Genomic DNA, 14,210 nt, shown 5'->3' with positions numbered 1-14,210 from the left:
AGGTATTACATGTGAATCACTTGGATCCACCGACTGCACCTCCAATTATACCAGCTATGATGATTATCACCAATACGCAAATGGCTATCGTCCACTACAAGTGTAAATATGATTATCGAGATAAGGCAGATGATCAGCAAATACTTCAGTGAATCATGAAGTGGCGTAAAGTATTGAATTGTGATACCAAGTTGATGTACATAGAACAGAGAACACAAAACCCACCTTCATGTTTTTCCACCACATTGCCCTGTTCGTTCTTCGGGCGGCGGTATTGAATGTACGGGCTGAGACTGTTAGTTCTTCTAGAATACCAGGATTAATGAGGTCAATATTACAGTCGTTAGCTATGTGTTTGTTGGGTTTGAAATCAAAAATCTGAAATGAGACGAAAAGGTATCGGTTGATCAATGAATGAAAGAAAGGAAGAGGAGATTCTTTTGTTTGCATTGCGAAATAAAAACGATCAACTGTATTTGTGGATATACCGTACTGGAAAATCCAATGTCTTTCTTTTTCATTCTCGTCGTAACATAAAATATAATGTGAGAATCCAAACTGCAAAACTCACCAGTCCGATCTTGAAGGTGGTCCAACCTCTCTCCTCTCTCTACCATCCCTTCTATATTCTTATGTAAGATGTTCTTCGTGGCGTCTACTTCAGCGTGGATTGCATCCAGTCGAGCTCGTTGGGGATCTATACCCTTGGTTGACGGGGTGAAGCCATTGAGCGGTTCGAGTGAATCTGAATTTTGTTGAAAAGCTGTTTATAGTAACGAGGCTGGAAACTCAGCGAAATCCTCAAGTTGGCGGTGCGATGTATACATAGATAAGTGTTACGATCTGATGATCAGACTAGGTGACTTACCTCCCTTGGTTCCTGGTATTTGGGGGGTGTATGGATCATACGGTTCTGATGACCTGATGATATTCAAGGAGGACCTCGCCATTGATACTTCTTCTCTCCCAGAGATCATCTCACAACCTGAAGTTGTTTCTGTATGATCCTGCCGTAGCAAACTATGGAGAAGACTATAACTTACATGATGATGCCAGTATTCGATTCTATTGTCGCTTTTGTTTCCTGCAGTTAGTGAGACACGACTAGATCAAGGTGGATGTGAAGTGAGTAAGTTACTCGATGCGAATGTAGGTTAGTCTAGATATCAGTGGACTGAAACGGCACAAAAACCCAAGTCGACTATGATTCAGCTTTCTTGTATGAGGGCTGGACTCGCATGCGTACTATTAAGACTCATTCTTCGCTATGAGATAGAACAATCTTCCTTTCATCTACAATCCCATCCTTATCATGGGATTTCCTCTCCTTTATCCTCCTGCCACCAGCGTAGTCGCTAAGATAGAGTGCCACATGTATAAACTTCCGCAATCATCCGCCACGTGTTCACCTCATGGTTGTGGATGTGAAGTGCGTGCATCGTCATCAACGGCCAGGCGCGTACAAGGTCAACATCCTCCTTCACTTCACATCGTTATCATCATACTCGTCACATTCCTCCTCTCTTCCTCCCCATCCTATCCATCATACCAGCATCTTACTCCTATCTCGAACTGACGATCGACGGAGTAATTGAAAATATCTGCTAGAAATAATATATATACCTCATCTCTCACGTAAAAGGAATATCAGTCGAAGAAGAGTTATCTGTACTATACCCCCTCCTTCCCCTTCTCTATCCACCCCATTCAGTAGCAGTGTAGCAAGATGGCTGCTCCTGAGAAACCTATCATCGTGAGTAGCTACTCTCTAATCTCTCATCATATGGAACACTGTGGCTAACAATGGGGATTTGGATAGTTCACCGAGCACCTTCAGGTATGTCAAACTTCCTTTCCTTCCTTCAATATCGTATCGTACTCATCAATCATGACAACATCTCTGGTCGTGTTATATCAGACTAACTACATGTATGCTGATGTACTGAACATAACTCCTAGCTCACGGCTCTGGGTATCCAACCGGCATCGATTTCCTTCCAAACACTCACGCTCGAATCGGACGCATGGATCTGTGTGAGGGAACAAATAGATACACCTCAGGTGGTCATTGTCAATCTGAATGATTCAAATGATATCGTCAGACGACCAAGTGAGTCAAACTTCTGTCTGTCCATATCAAAGATCACTCTGTGGGGATCTGAACGGAAGAGGAAATCTATAAGGAATAGGCTAAAGACGAAGGATGCGGTGCAATTACCATGATTGGGCAGATAGCTAAATATTCGTTTGGTGGTGAAAAAGGAGAAGGAATGGAATGAATGGCAAATACTCAACCATTCCGGGGTTTATTTCTGACGCTTCGTGTTTCTAATTTCTAGTCACCGCCGACTCGGCGATTATGAATCCTCGAGCAGGAGATAAGATCCTAGCTTTGAAAGGTGAGCTACTTTTCCTCACAGAAACCAAATTCAATAGCTCATCAATAAACATCATACACTCTTTATCTTTCCCAACACAGCCGGTCGACAATTGCAGGTGTTCAACCTAGGCAACAAATCCAAGATTGGAGCTCATCTGATGAATGAAGATGTCACTTTCTGGACATGGATTAACGATACTACAATTGGTATTGTTACTGAACGAGAGGTTTATCATTGGAAAGTAATGGATGGACAAGCTGCTCCTACCAAGGTGAGATCTTTTCTACCTTCCCTATTTCATGGATGGCTGTTCGCTACCTTTCTTTGTCGCAATGCTAACGTGGTTCGATGGGTATTAATAGATATTCGACAGACACGCAACACTTGCAGGCAACCAGATTATCAACTACCGGATGTCCCATGATGAGAAATGGTTAGTCGTAGTTGGAATTTCCTCAAACCCAAATGCAGGTCAACCAGGACAAAATGGTTTCAAGATCAAGGGAGCCATGCAGCTATACTCGGTCGAAAGAGGTGTATCGCAACCTATAGAAGGTCATGCTGCTGCTTTCGCTACTGTCAGACAGGAAGGTGCCTCTCAGGATTCAAAGTTGTTCTGTTTCGCTGTTAGACACGCTAATGGTGCCAAGGTGAGTTGGTCTGTCTTCATTCTTGGGCGTCAACTGCTGTATAATCCAATCGAGCCACTAGCATGCTGACTTGATTATCTTCTGCTCTTTCTCCTCAAAGCTACACATCGTTGAAATCGGTCATCAAGCACCCAACCCCCCATTCCAGAAGAAAGCAGTAGACGTCTTCTTCCCTACCGAAGCTACCAACGATTTCCCCGTCGCTCTTCAGGTTTCACCCAAACATGGTATCCTCTACCTCGTCACCAAATTCGGTTTCATTCACCTCTACGAGATTGAAACTGGTCAATGTATCTACATGAACCGAATCTCGGGCGAAACCATCTTCACGACTGCTCAACATGAGAGTACTTCAGGTATCATTGGTGTGAACAGGAAGGGTCAGGTTCTCAGTGTCAGCGTAGATGAGGACACTATCGTTCCATACATCCAACGTAAGCTGGTCTTTTCGCATCTCCTTGAGTTTCCAGCTGACAACATGCTTGCAGAGGTGATAAACTCCCCTGAACTCGCTATCAAGCTCGCTACTCGAGCTGGTCTTCCCGGTGCAGATCACATCATCCAACAGCAATACCAGTTATACATCCAGAACGGTCAATACTCCGAAGCTGCCAAGATTGCCGCCAACTCTCCTCGAGGGCTTCTTAGAACTCCCCAGACCATCGAGACATTCAAGAAACTTCCGCAAGTACCTGGCAGTCTCTCACCAATACTCCAGTATTTCGGTATCTTGCTTGAGAAAGGAGAGTTGAACAAATATGAATCTCTTGAATTGGCTAGACCTGTAATCCAGCAAGGGAAGAAACAGTTGCTGGAGAAATGGCTTAAAGAGAGCAAGGTGAGCTGCGTGTTCATCATAACCCTGCTTGAGCCAGCTGACGATGCCATATAGCTTGAGTGCAGTGAAGAACTTGGTGATCTTTGTCGAATGGCCGACATGAACCTCGCTCTATCCGTCTACCTTCGAGCCAACGTACCCAACAAGGTCGTCGCGGCTTTCGCTGAACTTGGTCAATTCGACAAGATCGTCCTTTACTCCAAGAAAGTCAACTACACTCCCGATTACGCCCAATTGCTTCAACATCTCGTTAGGATCAACCCAGACAAGGGAGCTGAATTTGCTACTCAGATCGTCAACGATGAGAGTGGACCATTGGTAGACCTCGACAGAATTGTCGATATCTTCATGTCTCAGAATATGCTTCAACAAGCTACCTCTATCCTCTTAGATGCTCTCAAGGACAACAAGCCTGAACAGGGACCTCTACAGACTAGATTGCTTGAAATGAACCTCGTCAGCGCCCCTCAAGTTGCCGATGCCATCCTCGGTAATGAGATGTTCACTCATTACGATAGACCTAGAATAGCCAACTTGGCTGAGAAAGCTGGTCTTATGCAAAGAGTGAGTAATTCATAGTTTATAGGATCCGAAATTTGCTGACTGAAATGGATAGGCGCTCGAACATTACGAAGATATTAACGATATCAAACGAGTCGTCGTCCATACCCAACTCTTCAACCAAGACGTGAGTGACCATCATGTAAGACTCATTGCTGACCTCGTAGTGGCTTGTTGAATTCTTCGGTCGACTCACGGTCGAGCAATCTTTCGCTTGTTTACATGAGATGCTCAAGACCAACATCCGACAAAACCTTCAACTTGTCGTTCAAATCGCTTCCAAGTACTCTGACTTGCTTGGTCCCGTCAAGTTGATTGAGCTCTTCGAGCAATACAAATCATCGGAAGGTGAGCTACTCGGAGTTGTTTCATTGCATCAGTAGCTGACTTGTTATGTATAGGTCTCTACTACTACCTTGGTGCTGTGGTCAACCTCAGTGAAGATCCAGAAGTACACTTCAAGTACATCCAAGCTGCCACCAGGACAGGTCAAATTCGAGAAGTCGAGCGAATGTGTCGAGAAAGTAACTTCTATAACCCTGAAAAGGTCAAGAACTTCCTCAAAGAAGCTAGACTTTCTGACCAACTTCCCCTCATCATCGTTTGCGACCGATTCGACTTTGTTCACGATCTCGTTCTTTACCTTTATCAAAACGGCCTTACGAATTTCATCGAGATCTACGTCACTAGAGTCAACTCCGCTCGAACTCCTCAAGTCATTGGAGGTCTTCTTGACGTCGATTGCGAGGAACAAACCATCAAGAACCTTCTCGCTTCCGTCACCGGTACCTTCCCCATCGATGAGTTAGTAGAAGAAGTAGAGAAACGGAATAGACTCAAGCTCATCCTCCCATGGCTTAACACCAAGGTTGAACAAGGATCTACCGACCACTCAGTCTACAATGCTATCGCTAAAATCTCTATCGACTCCAACAACAACCCCGAAGCCTTCCTTAAAGAGAACAACCTTTACGATCCTGCGATCGTCGGTAAATATTGTGAAAAGCGAGATCCATACCTTGCCTACATCGCCTACGCTAAAGGTCTCTGTGATGACGATTTAATCAACATTACCAACGAAAACCAAATGTACAAGCACCAAGCTCGATACCTCGTCAAGAGAAGAGAAATCGATCTCTGGACTCAAGTGCTTGATCCTGAAAGTATCCACCGACGAGCACTTGTGGATCAAGTCATCGCTACTGCTATTCCTGAATGTACCGATCCCGACGATGTTTCCGTCACCGTCAAAGCGTTCATGCATATGGAACTCCACGGACCATTACTTGAATTGCTCGAGAAGATCATCATCGAACCCTCGCCATTCAGCGACAACAAATCCCTTCAATCTCTCATGTTCCTCACTGCCATCAAGAACGATAAGGGTAAAGTCATGGGTTATATCAACAAGTTATCGGGATACGATGTCGATGCCATTGCCAAGGTTGCTACTGAAGCTGGACTGTACGAAGAAGCCTTCACCATCTACTCCAAGCATGATATGCACGCCGAAGCCATGAACGTCTTGGTCGAACATATGGTATCTATCGATCGAGGATTCGCTTATGCCAACAAGATCAACCAACCTGCCGTATGGAGTCGATTGGGTAAAGCTCAATTAGACGGTTTGAGGGTCAAAGATGCCATTGATTCATACATCAAAGCTGAAGATCCATCGAACTTTGCTGAAGTGATCGAAATCGCCAACCGAGCAGGCAAACATGAAGATTTGGTCAGGTTCCTCCAAATGGCTCGAAAGACAGCTAGAGAACCCAAGATCGATACTGAATTGGCATACGCCTACGCCAAGACGGATCGATTACATGATATGGAAGAGTTCTTGGGAATGACCAATGTAGCGGATATCCTTCAAGTAGGAGAGAAGTGTTTCGAAGATGAGTTATACCAAGCATCGAAATTGTTATTCTCCTCGATATCGAATTGGGCAAGATTGGCTACTACTTTGATTTACCTTGGGGAGAATCAGGCTGCCGTAGATGCTGCTAGGAAAGCTGGTAATACCCAGTGAGTGAACACCCCTATCCCGGAGTGGTAGAAGTGTGAGGACTGATATCTTGGATTTTTGCTCAATAGGGTATGGAAACAGGTTAACGCTGCTTGTGTTGATAAGAAGGAATTCAGATTGGCTCAAATTTGTGGTCTTAACCTTATTGTGAGCTGTCCTCTTCCGTTTCATTATGGATACAACAGCTCATTTCCGTGTCTATCGTTTTGTAGGTTCACGCTGAAGAATTACCTGCCCTACTGTCATTATACGAAAGAAATGGTTACTTCGATGAGATCATTTCGTTGATGGAAGGTGGTCTAGGCTTGGAACGAGCTCATATGGTGAGCTATTTCTCGCAAGCCGGCCCACGGGTAAAGCGAAAGCTGACATATATATCTGTGATAGGGAATGTTCACTGAACTTAGTGTTCTATACGCTAAATACAGACCTGAGAAACGTAAGCTGTTTCTGTCTGGTTGGGTCATGTCAGCTAACAAGTTTTGTTAGTCATGGAGCACCTCAAACTGTTCTGGCAACGAGTTAACATTGTAAGCTGAGCGGATCGTTTTCTTAGATACGTAGTACTGCAGCTGACCTTGAATGTAGCCTAAAGTCATCAAATCTGCCGAGCAAGCTCATTTGTGGCCAGAGCTTGTTTTCTTATACATCGTCTATGGTGAGCTACCGGGTTCACGGTGATAAGGACCCTTAGCTGATGTGATATACTTGCAGACGAACCTGACAATGCTGCTTTGGCTATGATGGAACGACTTGGTGATTGGGATCACGATCAATTCAAGAAGGTCATCGTCAAGGTCGCGAATATGGAGATCGCTTACAAGGCTGTCTCATTCTACCTCGCTCGTCAAGTAAGTATACTTTGGTCAATATCTTTTGGCCACATTGCTTATGTCTATTGTATAAATCACATAGCCTACTCTCTTACCTGACCTTCTTGCCGCTTTAACACCTCGACTAGACCATGGACGAGTAGTTAAGATCCTCCAAACTGAAGATCACCTCCCTCTCGCCAAACCTTATCTCATCGCCACTCAGAAACTCAATTTGTCCGTTGTCAATGAAGCTTACAACGACTTGTTGATCGAAGAGGAAGATCATGTTACTCTTCGAAGCAGTTTGGAGACTCATGATCAATATGATGCGATCAAATTGGCGAAGAGGCTTGAGAGTCATGAGTTGTTGGAGTTCAGGAGGATCGCTTCGTTGCTTTACAGGGTGAGTCTATTGTACATGCCAGAACACGCCACAATCCAGAGGTATGAAGTCGTAGCAGAGTGCTCTATCTCATCGTTTCCCTCCACCCTGTATGAGACAAACCCCAGTGCATATGATGGTCGCTGACACGTGTAACTCCTATGATAGCTAAACGGAATGTGGGAAGAATCGCTTGGTCTCGCCAAAGCAGATCGATTATGGAGAGATGCTCTGGAAACAGCCGCAGCAAGTAAAGACATATCAGTAGCAGAAGAATTAGCTGGTTACTTCGTCTCGATCGGTAACAAAGATGCTTTCGCTGCCATACTTTACGTATGCTTCGAACTGGTCCGACCAGATTTCGTTGAAGAGATGGTAAGTTAATTTCTTGCTCTCCCCCGACAGCGAGTTTTATCATCGCTGAATGGATGTTTCGGGATATCGCAGTCCTGGAGATTCGGTTTAAGCGATTACTCGATGCCATACAAGTTACAGCAACAACGTGATCATTCTACCAAGATTGCCGCATTGGAGAAGGAAGTGAAAGAGTTGAAAGCCAAGACGACAGAGAAGGAACCTGATAATGAACCTTCGTTGATGGGTAGTGGATTAGGTCAGAGATTGATGATTGGTGGACCAACGTGAGTTCATCTTGTCTCTTGTTTACGCAAGCAACTATCTCAAAGACCGTTTGCTGATCTTTGGTTTTGGCTTTTGTGTAGCGGTGGTCCATATGGTGGTATGCCAAATGGGGGTGGACTGATGTCTCAACCTACGGGATTCTACTAATCTCCTTTTTCTCTTTCTTTAATCACCATTTATTCTTCGTCCTTAGAGATAAATCTTTCTTTACTTGATGAGATATACCTTACCTTACCTTACTTCTACTTTTACTCGTATTGTCAGGTTACTATCACTCCCTTATTTGCCTTCTTTTCTTTCCTTCTCACGCGATACATAAAAAATCTTTTTAACGAACTGAACAGAGTAGATATGAGAATACTTAAAACATGAATTATCTGGGAAACAAAAGATCAAAAATCATATAGGGGCATAAACGTCAACCTTCCTACTGACTACAGTATGTGCGATCGTTGTTGTGACAGAGTACCGATCTGTAAAGATTACCTCGCTTGTGCTTGAGGCTAATGTACTGCTGACGTAGGTGAAACTATACTGAATGGTTCGCTTTGCTTCTCCTGTCCCTTTTTATATTTTATTGTGGAAGGCCTCCTCGATCAAAAAGCGCTGCAAAACCACAGCAGACATCTCCTTCATCTCCTAGAACAACCAAACTTCTCAGCCTGGCCAATCGAAGGCAAGTCAACAAGCTTATAAGTGAATCTGGATGGCAAACCGCGTTGTTCAGTCCGTGTCCTTGGTCATTCATCCTATTATATCTTACGGTTTGATCACTCGCAGCCACTGCTGATACACCGTGGGCGACATGTCTGATTCAACCATTAGGCTTGAGGGCCAGCATGGTACTGCAGATTGTGAGTGGGAAAGTTTTATCTCACCTGTGCCAGCGACCGATGTTCTCGCTGATTCATAAAATTTCAGCTGATCTGAATGCGAGATTGGACGCTTTGCTGAACGATACCAATGATACGGGTACCGCGAGCAAAGGGACGCTGCTTGGGGCAACCGACTCGCTTCTGACCAAGATTAACAGATCGTCATACAGGATTGATGAAAAGTTCGAACGGGTCAAAACTACTTTAGATGGTTTCAAAACCGATAACGATGCTAAGAAATCTACAGCTTATAAGTACGATCTGATTGAGGTCAAACAGTCTCTCGAAGAGATTCTCACTAAACGCGAAGAAGATTTATTGACCTACATCGCACATGAGCATAGACCTTCAGATGACTTGATCTTGGCCTGTGCGACCTTTGAAAATCGCTTCTTGAACACAAATAGTGGTAATCCTGAGAGTATCTACACTAACGCTGATACACCAGTGGTCCACGGCTGGAGAGAGATTCGAAGACCGAAAAACGCCATTCGACAATTACCACGACATTTCTATACATCTCGATTTCAAGCTTCAGCGTTCTGGTGTCTCCCAAACACATATCCCAACTCTGAAGAGAACTCTGTCCTTCGTCGTAAGCAAGCTATCGGAACCGGAACGAGCACCTCGAGGAGCGATGGACGGTTTGGTCAGTACAATAACAAGTCAGCTCGATAAGATACATTTCAGGCATCTCTCAAACCAGGGAAAGCCGCGAAAGTTACTTCTCACGAGAAACATAAAGCTTGGAGACGTGGAGCTACAGCTTCAAACTTGACTTTGGTGAATGAAATCGACGTGTTGATGTCCAACCTTTGCGAGGGCAACGTACGAGCTGCTATCTCGGATTATGATGACGGACAATTGCCCAACCTCCTTATGCAGACGAGGGACTGGGATTGCGGGAATGCCAATACCAATAAGATCTACAGAGATCAGATCGGGAACTTGTGGGGTACCCTGAAAGAGCTACGACCATGTGTGACTGGTCAAACAGCTAGCCACGTTCCACCTTCTGAAGAGGCCGATATCATGGGTGATATACGTAGGACTTACAGATATTTTCACAATTCTATGATATCAATGGGACTGCTGTTTGGTTTGTCAGAAACGATGATTCGTGCTAACTCTCGTATGCTCAACTTGTGGCATCATGGGTACAGGAACTGGCATTCCCCATTATTATCTTGGTATTTTGTTAGTATACACCTCTCGGATGGCCCTGTGATCTGTACTTAGTAGCGGCTTCGATTACAGACAACTCCATTCAGGTCGTTGAGCTCAGATGCTCCACAATACGCGAAAATGACTACAGAGCGCAGAAAGGAAAGGGGGAAGACAGAGAGACTAGACAGACCGAAAGGCGCGGCCAGCTGCAGACCCTCTGGGAATACTCCTGACGTTTCAGGCCCAGTGTTACTGTGAGATCTCACAAAAGGAAGAACGGTGGACGTTCGTGGCAGCGCAGCCTGAAATGAGATATATGTTCCTTGACTCAAAGGATGTCTCATTGGCTCGACATACCTTCGATGGATGAGCGGACCCGATTCAAAACTTTTCAATCATTTCGTCTCTTTTTCAGTCCAGTAAAGATGGCAAACGCGACACGGACAATTTTCTACAGGAGGTCTCTCTGGGGAGGCAGAACCGCATACTAGGCTACCATGCTGCAACAGAGGGCGAATGGCTGAAATCAATCAATAATTGGCGCTGCGGTAACGAAAATACCGATATTAGCTTCGGCAATACTATACGCAGTCTGACGGAAACTTTGGATACTATTCAGTTTCTGAAGCCAGACATGCAAGGTCAGCACTCCTCGGATGCAGGAGATAATGTGAATGAGAATGTGATCAAGATGGATAGTAACTGAATGAGGTGGCTTCGTCTTACAGGTAGGGAAGCGCGAAAGTGAGGTATTTCGCAGGATTCTGATATGAATATGATGTAAAATGATGATTTATTCGCCCATCACACAACCACGCAGTGCAACGGTAAGAGGTTGGAAGGTCCATTCCAGCAATGAAGTAAGATAGCGCTCCGCTACGGAATTCGTCGAAATCAATTTCAGCAGATCATCACCTCCATTGTTCGGCTGGGGTCTTTTCCCTTGTTAAGCTTTCGTGCATGCTAGACTCTTTCCTACTCGATATTTGTGTTAAAATACTTTCAACTAGCTGCACTATTGAGCCAGATAAAGTCTACCATAACAAGGCTATACTCATACTTGGACCGTGTCTCTTCTTGCCTCACCGCACTTCTGGAAATGTTTTTATGACTCGGATAATGATGGCTCAGAGAAATTACAATCTCGATCCACTGCAATAGATCATACTGTCACTAACCAGTCGATAACGGCTGTATCTACAAGACGATCCAGAAGCTCACCGCTCAGGTCTCTTTCTTCCCACCGTGGCGTAAAATCGGCTTTTCACAGCACGAGCTTTTCGCCACTCACTGGTGAAGTGGACACTCAGCTGATAGACCTTGCTCCTGAAGCGTTATACGGTAATGAAGGTGACGCTCCAGACTTCTTATCTCTCCAGCAAAAAAACCCTCAACTCCCAGTAACTCCTATCGTCGACGCGAGAGAAGCCGACGAAGAAACAATTGTCAGACGACGCCTGGAACAGTTTCTTGAGGAAAACGATATGCCAAGCCACCCGCAACCAAAATCGATAGTCTGCCCTGCAGATGCAGTTCACCTCACGACGAAGGAAGGAGCATGCGGGGGCGAAGAGTGAGACGAAGCATACTGCTATCTCTCCAAGGAGTTCCAAGCTCCCCGGACACTTTACAGCAAAGGAGAAGATAAAGGTCACATCGTTGATTGACTCACTGCGATCATCCGGTCTTACTTGAGGCGCCATCACCCTTCAGAAGCAGAGCGCTCGTTCATATAGTTCGGTGCTTGATACTCTCAAATGGTGGCGAAATGGTGGTAACCCCCCGAAATATCGCCCTCCCGTCTCGAGAAGAACAATGCAAGAAGTGAAGCAACTTTGGCAGAACGTTGCTCCGGGCACTCAGATGGATGGTCAGCAAGAGGTCTTCTGGGATAGCCTGACCGAGAATCAGCTTCGTCCTGATCATGAGATCGATGCCATACGTGCTGTAACGGAAGGAGCTCCGACGGAAACTGAAAAAACTAGGTCAAGTAGTTGAAAGTAGTATTTTTGGAAGTGATGGGCCCTCATCAATAGGCAGAGCTAGTGGGCTCCGAGAAACTCGAGCGGCGCTGAGCAATATGCTTCTTTACCCTGCTGGTACAATTCTGCCACCGAAAAATCCCACTGAGAACATTCGACACGACTTGGCTTTCATCAGATACGCCAGGCCCTCATACGCTAGTAGCGTTGATATCGTCGATAGAATCATTGAGGACCTTGAGCGCAAGTGGTCGGAGGAAGAGGCAGAGCAGCATAAGTAAGCATCAAATGTCATTCCTTTTTGGAAGAGAGATATTTTAGCAGCCTACATGCATGATTCCTAGGCTCCGAAGGAGCTTTACCTGCTCATCTCGCGAAGCATACACTTCCAAGAAAATCCTTTGTGAGTCGTGAGATGCAATACCGTTTGACATTTCTACGTTTCACATTGTTGAGAAGAAGCAAACGGAAAGTAATTCGATAATATCATAGGAAGACAGGATACCACAGAAGGCCACACTGCTAACTCTAGCACACTACCTACTGTTCACACAACGCATATGATGTCTCATTCAATACTCTTCTCCCTTCGCTCATGACTCCACAAACGACAATACACATTCCATCAATACCCTTAATTCACTCACCCACCATACGGTACAGCCCCTACGTTTCATTCTGGCTTCAAGCATGCCCAACCCCACAACGCCCGCTTTTTGGTCAGACTTCTACCACAGTGGTGCTCAAGAGGATGCTGCTTCTGAGGATCTAGACCACCCACCGGACCAAGTGGCCGCCACACGACAATCTTCCAGCCAATTTCATGACTCAGATGTCTCCATGCCTCTCGCAGATTTCAATACTTGGCAGGGCTACACTTATCCCCCTCGTCCGGTATCAATGGTTCAGGATATCGGTTTCCCGGTATTGACTCAAGGTGCACAAGATACTCCGCATGCGGTGGAGCCCACTGCTACATCTTCTAACGTTGATTACAATACCTATTCCAATCAGTCCTCTCAGCAAATGGTTACAGGTGATTACTTTGAAGGTCAGGTTTCTCACTGGCAAACAGATAATGTCCAAAACAACACAATCATCGAGAGATTTACGGCTCCAACGATACCAGGAGATTTCCCCGAGGTAAAGAGAGACAATATCACCTTACTAATGGAGTGTCTGAGATCGTCAGGTTCTGCCCCAGACTTGGTAAGCCATTCGAAAGGTGGCGACAACAAGTTACTCGTTCGACACGTCCATGATATGTTCAGGTACTGGCGAGACGGTGGTGATCCCCCTAAATACCATGAACCCATCATGAGGAAAACTATCCAGACTGTCAAGGAGTTATGGCAAAGTACCAAAAGCCTATCCCAAATGACCAATGAACAGGAAGCCTTTTGGGATAGTTTAAGCGAAATGCAGCTTCGTCCTGATGACGAGCTGGAAGCTATCAAGACTTTGACTCATTACGCATTGTCAGAGTTTAAACAATTCGGTACCAAACAAATCATGCTAAACAGTGTTTTCAGTAATGTCGAGCCGGCAGCTGGAAAGAGAATCCACAGGCTTCGGGACACCAGAGCAGCCTTGAAGAGCCTTTTCTCTTTGCCCCCTTCTACACCCTTGACCGGGAAGTATACTACCAACAAGGTATTGGAAGATTTAGATTATATTAATCAAGCGAGACCGATATGGTCGGACAGTGTCAATACTGTCAAAATAATCATCCAAGAGTTGTATGACAGGGAACAGATCCAGAGGAATGAGGAGCTTGAAGGGATGAATCTATTGAGTTCGAATTCGAACTGGCTCGGCGACTGATACTCCCTTGATACAGGATAGGCCACATATTTTTTTACGATGATGTTTATGCGATGCATGCCAGGTA

The 14,210-nt window shown here is 45.2% G+C and overlaps 4 protein-coding genes across 4 annotated transcripts; 3 read left to right on the top strand and 1 right to left on the bottom strand.

Annotated features, from left to right (window-relative positions):
- Nucleotides 1-16: 16 nt before the first annotated feature.
- Nucleotides 17-977, bottom strand: L199_007813 (uncharacterized protein; the record flags this gene model as incomplete). Its single annotated transcript, XM_064893499.1, has 4 exons — nt 17-94; nt 226-305; nt 572-763; nt 869-977. 4 exons carry the CDS (start codon nt 975-977, stop codon nt 17-19), a joined length of 459 nt encoding a protein of 152 aa, XP_064749571.1.
- Nucleotides 978-1,726: 749 nt separating this feature from the next.
- On the top strand, nt 1,727-8,442 carry L199_007812 (uncharacterized protein; the record flags this gene model as incomplete). The annotated part of the gene is made up of 22 exons (XM_064893498.1): nt 1,727-1,753; nt 1,820-1,837; nt 1,960-2,110; nt 2,340-2,399; nt 2,480-2,652; nt 2,744-3,031; nt 3,132-3,465; nt 3,520-3,869; nt 3,924-4,433; nt 4,486-4,557; nt 4,667-4,778; nt 4,832-6,455; nt 6,525-6,603; nt 6,669-6,779; nt 6,844-6,895; nt 6,946-6,986; nt 7,045-7,114; nt 7,171-7,307; nt 7,372-7,674; nt 7,822-8,028; nt 8,101-8,294; nt 8,376-8,442. 22 exons carry the CDS (start codon nt 1,727-1,729, stop codon nt 8,440-8,442), a joined length of 4,980 nt encoding a protein of 1,659 aa, XP_064749570.1.
- A 658-nt stretch (nt 8,443-9,100) lies between these two features.
- L199_007811 (uncharacterized protein) lies at nt 9,101-10,409 on the top strand (the record flags this gene model as incomplete). The annotated part of the gene is made up of 3 exons (XM_064893497.1): nt 9,101-9,149; nt 9,217-9,819; nt 9,877-10,409. 3 exons carry the CDS (start codon nt 9,101-9,103, stop codon nt 10,407-10,409), a joined length of 1,185 nt encoding a protein of 394 aa, XP_064749569.1.
- A 2,600-nt stretch (nt 10,410-13,009) lies between these two features.
- Nucleotides 13,010-14,143, top strand: L199_007810 (uncharacterized protein; the record flags this gene model as incomplete). The annotated part of the gene is made up of 1 exon (XM_064893496.1): nt 13,010-14,143. One exon carries the CDS (start codon nt 13,010-13,012, stop codon nt 14,141-14,143), a length of 1,134 nt encoding a protein of 377 aa, XP_064749568.1.
- Between the last annotated feature and the right edge of the window lie 67 nt (nt 14,144-14,210).

Source organism: Kwoniella botswanensis, chromosome 2, assembly GCF_036426115.1.
Source record: "Kwoniella botswanensis chromosome 2, complete sequence".
Taxonomy (NCBI): domain Eukaryota; kingdom Fungi; phylum Basidiomycota; class Tremellomycetes; order Tremellales; family Cryptococcaceae; genus Kwoniella; species Kwoniella botswanensis.
The sequence above is the reverse complement of the archived record's forward strand: the minus strand, read 5'-3'. Positions and strand labels throughout refer to the sequence as shown.